The sequence below is a fragment of the Hippopotamus amphibius genome, chromosome 3, assembly GCF_030028045.1.
Source record: "Hippopotamus amphibius kiboko isolate mHipAmp2 chromosome 3, mHipAmp2.hap2, whole genome shotgun sequence".
NCBI lineage: Eukaryota > Metazoa > Chordata > Mammalia > Artiodactyla > Hippopotamidae > Hippopotamus > Hippopotamus amphibius.
In genome coordinates, this window is record NC_080188.1 from 114,603,981 (window position 1) to 114,613,387 (window position 9,407).

The window sequence follows — 9,407 nt, forward strand, 5'->3', positions numbered from 1 at the left end:
AGGCAACATGACTTTCTCAAGGTCACAGAGGTGTTTTATAGCCTGGATCAGAAAACAAATCTCTATCTGGCATCCCTTGAGGCCAAGTCAGAGACATTAACAAAAGGGTTTTTAGCCTGTGTTTTGTCGAGATTCTTCTCACTGACTCACACTCCAATGACAATGCTTGTCAGTCAGAATGTGCAATTACCAGTGAAGTTTATTCATTAATTTAAAAAAAAATTATTGAGCACCTAACATGTGCCCCAGAATAAGTAAAGCTTTGATGACATTAGGATAAATTAAATATGGAGCAGAGAGGGTGAACCTGAGATGTAACAAGGAAACACACTGAACTAAGGAGAGACAGACACAAAACTAGATGGAATAAACGGTTATAGGTGCCAGAAGAGAAGTCAGTGCAGGGAATTATGAGTCATGAAAGGATATCAGGAAAGCTTTCACAGAAGAGGAGACTCAGGACTTGAGTGTTGAAAGATCAGTGTTCATCAATGAGGAGATTCTAAGAGTGGGGAGGATGTGGTAGGTGGAGAAAGCAAAAAAAAACAAACAAAACAAAACAAAACAAAAAACACTCGTCCAAAGGTGTAGGCCAGCAAGAATTTGCATGACATTTAAAGACCTGAAACAGGATCAAAGGAAACGGGGCACCAGATAATAGTCAAGATGGAAAAAAATCTTGGATGCTGTAAGAGGAGTTTGATCCTTATCTTGTAATAATCTATAAGGGAAAAGACTCTGAAGAAGAATGGATAGATAGATATAGATGATAGATAGATAGATAGATAGATAGATAGATAGATAGACAGACAGATGATAGATAGATAGATGACAGATAGATGATAGATAACTGAATCACTTTGCTGTACAGCTGAAACTAACACATCATTTTAAATCAACTGTAATTCAATAAAAAGAAAAAAAAAAGATGAGTTTGATCTTTATTCTGCAGGCAATAGGGAACCACAGAAAATTTTCAAACAAAGGAATAAATGATCCCATGTGCGACTTCTAAAATATTTCTGGAAACAACAGAGAGGATGCTTTAGCAACAACTACACCAAAGAAAAGACCGGTTAGGGAATTCCTACAACAATCTAAGAAGAAATGATGTGCTAAACTGAGAATGAAGAGAAGGGGACACATTAAAAGACATGAAGAAAGTGTAATCCTCAGGGGAAATTCGACACAGTGTCCAGATTCCTTGCAATGTGGGTACCTCGGATAAGACTTTTGGATAAAATGTGCTACCTATCAGTACATCCTGTGGAGGTGACTAAACCCACAAAGACTGAATAAACTGGGGAAACAAAACAAGTAGTCCTATCCTCCAGAGCAAACAAGAGACAACGTGTGGTTTTTGTTTATTTATCCACATAATTTCTCAAGGCTCTGAAAGCTTGTTTCAACACAAACCAAGCACGTTGCTTCCCAGCTGGGCAGTAATATCCAGGGACCACCTACCTATACAGTGGTTTCAGATAGTTCAGACAGATGCTAAGGCTAAGGATGTCTTTTTTTCTCTGAGTTAACTTTTTTTTTACTGCCACCATCATAAGTGTTCTGAGAAATTTTCTTTAATTTATTTATTTATTTTATTTATTTATTTTATTGGCTATGTTGGGTCTTCGTTGCTGCACACGGGCTTTCTCTAGTTGTGGTGAGCGGGGGGCTACTCTTCATTGTGGTGTGCGGGCTTCTCATTGCAGTAGCCTCTCTTGTTGCAGAGCACGGGCTCTAGGCACATGGGCTTCAGTAGTTGCGGCACGTGGACTCAACAGTTGTGGCTCACGGGCTCTAGAGCACAGGCTCAATAGTTGTGGTGCACAGGCTTTGTTGCTCCGTGGCATGTGGTATCTTCCTGGGGCCGGGATCAAACCCGTGTCCCCAGCATTGGCAGGTGGATTCTTACCCACTGCACCACCTAGGAAGTCCCTGAGAAATTATTGAAATGACATGGGTAGAATGTGAAGTGCACTAAAAGTCTAAGACTGACTTCACCACTAGCTTCCTGTGTGACCTTATACATGGTGCTTAAGCCTCTTCAGGAACTTGATTTTTCCTAAATTAATCCTCAAGCAATAAAATGTTGCCTACTTGCATTAAAATTCTCAGCTGGATCTGCCCCTTCCTCCCCAATCAGGACTCTACAGTAAGAGAACCAACAGGCCTTGAGGCATGGGGAGCTACCATTGTTTCCATCTTGTGCTCTATCAGGCAATACAAATCCCAAGCTCATCAGACACTGCTTAATTTTACAGAAAGAGCACAGGAGGAAATCTATATATGCCTGTGCTTCCTACATTGCTGTGGTAACCTTGCATTTCGTGCCCTTTCTCTATATATGCAAGCCTGGGCCTTTGCTGTTTTCCTTGTGAACAGCATCATCTCCATCACCATCCTTCTCATCTTCTTTGTGTTAAACACCAAGCCTTGGGTGTTTATTAAATGAAAGTTTAAAAATTAAAGAGACTTATTTCTGAAAGGCAATAGAAGGGCATTCATCTAAACTTCCATTGTGATGGAGAGTGGACATTGAGAGGGTGATGAAATTCGTCATTGAAGGCGCTAGAAAAATTCTATAAAGAATGCCTTATACAAATTATTGTTGGATTCTTGTATTCTGAAACTGTCAGGCAGTGTGGTATAGTGGAAAGATCCTAGAACTAAGAGACAGAAGACATTTGTGTTACTTTCTCTCTGCCACTGATTTTCTGTATGACCTTGGAAAACTGACTTATGCTTATTGGGTCCAGTTTCAGTATTATTGAAGTGGGAATGAAAACACATTATTCCCCTTCTAACCTCAGAGGGATGTTAGAAAATTTATTGAAATTAGGTGCTTTTTTTTAATTTTTTTATTTTTTATTTTTTTATTATTATTTTTGGGGGGTACACCAACTTCAATCATCTGTTTTTATACATATATCCCCGTATTCCCTCCCTCCCTCAACTTCCCCCCCCACCCTCCCTCGACTCCCTCCCACCCTCCCCGTCCCAGTCCTCTAAGGCATCTTCCATCCTCGAGTTGAACTCCCTTTGTTATACAACAAATGATAACATGGGGTTTCCCTGGTGGCGCAGTAGTTAAAATCCGCCTGCCAAGGCAGGGGACGAGGGTTCGATCCCTCCTCCAGGAAGATCCCACATGCCACAGAGCAGCTAAGCCTGTGCACCACAACTACTGAGCCTGTGCTCTAGAGCCCATGAGCCACAACTACTGAGCCTGTGTGGCACAACTACTGAAGCCCTCGTGCCTAGAGCCTGTGCTCGGCAACAAGAGAAGGCACCGCACTGAGAAGCCCGCACACTACAATGAAGAGTAGCACCCCCTCAAAAAAAAAGAGTAGCCCCCGCTTGCTGCAACTAGAGAAAGCCCGTGTGCAGCAACGAAGACCCAATGCAGCCAATCAATAAATAGATAGATAAATAAATTTAAAAAAGAAAAAAAGAAACTACTCTTTTAAAAAATGGTAATATGCTATTGAAATTGATCCCTATCATGTTGTTACTGAACAGCATTTGAGGATTGATTTATTCTAATGGCTTTTAAGCCATAGGAAAAAAGTGGAACATGACTAAAATCAGAGTTGCTCTGATTCATGAAGGTATAGGGAACCCACAACTGCTTCTACAAAATCTTCCTTATGTTCTCTTCCTCAGCAACTTCTAGAAGCGACTTTAACAGACCCCAAAGACCCTCACTGAGGACAGTAGGGAAACGAACCTACAACTTGTACTAGTCGGGGAACTGAAGCAAGTAGAACTGAATGATTCCTCCAGGTAACACAAGAAGTTCATATACAATAATATATTTGATTTTTTTCTATGACATATGTCCAATTTCTGCATAAGAGATAAACCTTTGCATGATTTCATTTTCTCAGTAATATCATTATTCCCTTCAAAGCTGTCCATGGTGGAAGAAATATCATCCAATGGCCTTGAGAAATACTACCAGGGTGTCTGAATTTATTTTTTGTGGACTTACCCAGTCTCAAGAGCTAAGTGTGCTCTTATTTTTCTTTTTATCTATAGTTTATGTAACAACTGTGCTAGCAAATGTTGCCATCATGGTCACCGTGACCTGCGAGTCTCGCCTGCACACCCCCATGTACTTCCTGCTCCGCAATCTCTCTGTCTTGGACATCTGCTTCTCCTCCATCACTGCCCCGAAGGTCCTGGTAGACCTTCTTTCAAGGAGAAAGGTCATCTCCTTCAATGGTTGCATCACACAGATGTTTTTCTTCCACCTCCTCGGTGGGGCAGATATCTTCTCCCTCTCTGTGATGGCCTTTGACCGCTACGTGGCCATCTCCAAGCCCCTGCACTACGTGACCATCATGAGTAGGAGGCGCTGCACTGCCCTCATCGTGGCCTCCTGGGTGGGGGGCTTCGTCCACTCCATCGTGCAGATTTCCCTCTTGCTCCCGCTCCCCTTCTGTGGGCCTAATGTTGTGGATGGTTTCTACTGCGATGTCCCCCAGGTCCTCAAACTTGCCTGCACCGACACCTTTGCTCTTGAGCTCCTGATGATTTCCAATAATGGCCTGGTCACCACCCTGTGGTTTGTCCTTCTTCTTGTGTCCTACACCGTCATCTTGACAATGCTGAAGTCTCACACTGGGGAGGGCAGGAGGAAAGCCATCTCCACCTGCACAGCCCACATCACGGTGGTGACCCTGCACTTTGTGCCCTGCATCTATGTCTACACCCGGCCCTTCACTGTCCTCCCCATGGACAGAGCTGTCTCTGTCACCTTCACTGTCATCATCCCTGTCCTGAACCCCCTGATCTACACCCTGAGGAACCAGGAGATGAAGTCAGCCATGAAAAGACTGAAGAGAAGACTCATGCTTTCTGAAAGGGGTTAGTCTCATTGTAGATTGTGGATCAAGATGCAAGTATATAATTGAAATATTTTCTTAAAATATTAGCAGTTATATACTGGGGCACAACCATGCGCAGACAATTAACTGTAACAGGATGGCACAGATACAAAGGATCAGCAACCTGGAGCACTGGTATTGAAAAGGAACACCAGCAGGAAGTTACACCGAAGAACTTAGTCCTTGAAGAGCAATTGACGGCAAACAGGGCACAAACGTGAACTATAATAGAAACTGGATGTCCAGGCAATGAAGTAAAGGATAACTCTGCAATGTCCAGGCATGCAATAGGCAACAGGGACCTCTATCTCAACAGAGCCAGGATCCAACAGCTATGTCCCAGTTCAACAATAGTTACCCTATGACTACTTACTAAGCATATGCTAGGTACCAAATACTGTCTGTAAACATTCTTCTCTATCCTGTTTTGTCAGCAACGTTGGACCTTCTTTTTAATCAATTCACCTATAAAATACACTGGCACAACCACAACCATTTGGTGTATGTAAAGAGTCTTAGCTTTTAAGGATTTCCATTGCCTTTTACTTCCTGTGACTTTATCAGAATTGGATGCGATCTGAAACTTATACCATCTGATTTTGTAAACTCCCCGTATATAACTACAGCCACAGCAAGAGTCTGGAACTACTTGCCCTACTGTTCATACCACTGCCTCAGCCATAAGATAGTTTGACTTGTTGAAAAAAGAAAAATCTATATCCAACCCAGTAAATAATTTTATTTTTCTTACGTATATTTCTTTGTCATTTTCCTTACCACTGTGTATTTTAAAACTTCAAATTAGTAGATCTAATTCTCCTTTCTATTCCCATTGTCTAGAATAATGCCTGACCCATAAGAAGCTGTAAAAAAGTGTATCAAATGTGTGGAAAGGGATGAAATGAATGTATGTAAGAAGATGATACCAAATTCTTCTTAATCTTGGGTTTTTAGTATTTAAAACTGACTTTACTTCTTGAACAGATACTTCTTCATGGACGTCAAAGGAAATGGAAATGATTGAATCAGAGTGTATTATGATCTTATATTCTAAGCTTTATACAGGACCACATTCCCTTATTTTAATTTATTGGGACCAGACAGATTTTGCAATTTTTAATTTCTTAGATTTTAGAAAGATAATACAGTGTATGTGTTGTATATTACAGCATTTCTTCCATGTCATACCAAGTGAATTGTTCCTACACTTCATGAAATGAGACACAGATATGGAGTTTCAAGTATTTTGCATACCAACTACACTTACCATATTTTAACTGAAAATGTCATCCACTGTAAAATACATTTCCCACTTTAATAACAGCGATGTAGTAAAAAAGAAGTGCTACCACATTACATGTACTCATTGATTCTAAGATACATCTTAATTTCAGGGACATTTAAATGTGAAGGGAAGAAAAGCTTCATCTTAGAATTTAAGCAACTCAATATCTGAAAATACAAGATAATCATTCCCTGTTTCACATACACACATACACACACAAGTACATGCACACTTTTCCAAAGAGAGACAGATAAAAAGCAAACAAGTTTCACTTTGTCAATCCTGTGTTTTAGGAGCACATAAAACTGCCATCAATTCACTAGTACAAAACTTTTTCTATCCAAATTCTGACCATCTAGAGCACATTTATTATTTGTATGCATTATGTTTATATATTATTTATATTTGTTTCTTGGTATTAAAAGAAATTTGGAAACTCCGATTTTTCCTCACTTTCAGAGAACAAAGATATTGCTACTACAGTTCCTCATTCTGGAAGTAAGGAAAATATTTCTTGTATCTTATGGGAACTTGAGAAGATACTCCCTTCTAGGAACCCTCCTTTTATTCCCCAAAGACCCCATCACATTCAAGAGTTACACTTCTTTGGTCAAACACATAAACAAATACATCCTATGGACTTGTAGCCTACTAAGGAAAAGAAGTAAAGACTCACAGTATTGAAATGTAGTTTTAAAAATTTACAGGATTGGGAGTTCTCTGGTGGTCCAGTGGTTAAGACTCTGTGCTTCTGATGCAGGGGATGTGGGTTCGATCCCTGGTGGGGGAACTAAGATCTCACATGCCACGCAGCAGGATCAAAAAAATAATACATTTAAAATAAATTTAAAATTTTTAAAAATTAAAATTTAAGGGATGGAAGAGAGTGTATAATTTCCATAGAAAATATATTCAATAGATTATAAAAATTGTCTAAAGGAAAGAGAAAAAAAAACTCAACAAATCAATAATTGTAGATGAATTGAAAATATTACCAAAGACAGACCCTTTGAAAAAATGTTAGGCCCAAATAATATTGCAATAAATATTCAAGGAGCAAAATTTCCAAATTTCTTATAGATTTTAGAATGCTTCTTAACTCATTCTATAAGGATAGCATAACCCTATTGACAAACTAAATAATAGCACCTAATACATCTAATAATATCGCATATGTAATATAGGTGTACACATCAATCACATCTTTAAAGACAGATGTAAAATTCTTATAAAACTTTAGCAGGTTACATAGCAATGCATTACATAGCAACAGCAAGACCAAGTAGAATTTATTCCAGAAATTCAAAGAGAAATATTAATATAATTACTGCAATTACAGACTAGAAGAAGAAACAATGCAATTGTCTCAGTGATGCAGAAAATATTCACTATAATTCAACCCACATCCCTGGAAAACAAAACACACTTAAGAAGCCAGGAACTGAGGAAAAAAGTGTATTCTCAATAAAGAATATCAACACAAACTACACAGCAAACATTATACTTACTGATTAAATATTAGAACAATTTTATTACTATCCATAGATAGACAATAATGCTCACTGTCACCACTAATATTTATTATTAAACTTGAATTCACTTACAATTCAAAAACACAAGAAAAATGAAAAAGTATATAAATGTGGGAAACCTGGAGAAAAAAAGCCATTATTCTCAGATATTGAGATGATATACCCAAAATGCTATAAGAAATTCACTGAGGACTTCTTAGGTAGTGCAGTGGGTAAGAATCCGCCTACCAATGCAGGGCACACGAGTTCGATCCTTGCTCCAGGAAGATCCCTCATTCCGCGGAGCAACTAAGCCCGTGTGCCACAACTATTGAGCCTGTGCTCTAGAGCCCATGAGTCACAACTATTGAGTCCATGTACCACAACTACTGAAGCCCATGCGCCTAGAGCCCGTGCTCTGCAACAAGAGAGGCCACCGCAATGAGAAGCCCGCACACCACAACGAAGAGTAGACCCCGCTCGCTGTAACTAGAGAAAGCCTGTGTGCAGCAACAAAGACCCAACACAGCCAATAAAATAAATTAATTAATTAATTAATTTTAAAAAAAGAAATTCACTGAAATAACATTGAAAATAGTAAAAGAATTCAACTCAGTGGTAACATATAAAATCAAATTATATGCATCATTGTTTTCCTATACACCACCAATATCCATGCAGAAAATATAATAAGATCTATGTTAGGCAAAATGAAAAACCACATATAATGAAATAAAGTCCTGATTTAAACATGCACACACATTTCTTCTTGCAAACATCCACTTAAGTGCAAGTCAGAACTCACAAGAAGGGAAGGGAAAGGCTCAGGACTAGAAATAAATATAAAGCAGAAAACCAGAGAATTGAATACTCCTCCACCACTGGAAGGCCAAATTGGATAAAATTCATCCCACCAGCGAAGATCACAATGAAATTGTTTGCCTCAACCTGAGCTTTGAGTGGAAGAAAGGTCATCTCTGAGAATTCAAAGCCCTGACACAAGTCTCAGATTCAAGTTTGCATTGCCTAATGAAATGGGAAACTCCAAAGGGAAAAATTACCTAAGAGTAATGCAGGGTTAATAATGCCTTATGATGCCTGGAAGAAACAAATATTTGCCTTCTCTGAAAGAATGCACCCTGAACCCAACCCCTTCAAGTTTCCACATACATAGCTGAGCATAAATTCATAATTGAAAATTAAAAATGTGTGCAGAAGCAAGCCATTATTAGCAAGAATCAAAAGAAACAACCACTCTGCTTTCCCCTTTGGTAACCATAAATTCGTTTTCTCTGTCTGCGAGACTGTAACAAAGCATAACAGACTCTCAAGGATTTTGAATACTGGAGTAATCATATACAGAATGTAATGTGAATAAGAAGCTAAAGAAATTAGAGTTTTTTAAATGAGCATGAAAAAAGATAATAAAAGGAAAAAATAGATCTGTAAAAAGAATGAAATAGAACTTCTAGAAATGAAAGCTATAACGAACTGAATAACTCCCTGAAATGGGTCACATATAGACAAAGAGATAAGGATGGTTAAGAGACTTAGAAAAGAAAATGAACAAATCTAATAAACAATATATCTGCATGAGTTTCAGAATGAAAAAAATAATATGAGTGAAGAAGGGTCACTATTTTATGGGATATAACTGAGAAATTCCTAAAATTGATGAAAAATACAGATTCCCAGATTCATAACGTGTCATCCTAGAACACA

The 9,407-nt window shown here is 38.7% G+C and overlaps 1 protein-coding gene across 1 annotated transcript; it reads left to right on the forward strand.

Annotated features, from left to right (window-relative positions):
* The first annotated feature begins 3,938 nt into the window (after positions 1-3,938).
* On the forward strand, positions 3,939-4,874 carry LOC130849529 (olfactory receptor 4D9-like). Its single transcript, XM_057728492.1, has one exon. It carries the CDS (start codon positions 3,939-3,941, stop codon positions 4,872-4,874), a length of 936 nt encoding a protein of 311 aa, XP_057584475.1.
* Positions 4,875-9,407: the final 4,533 nt, after the last annotated feature.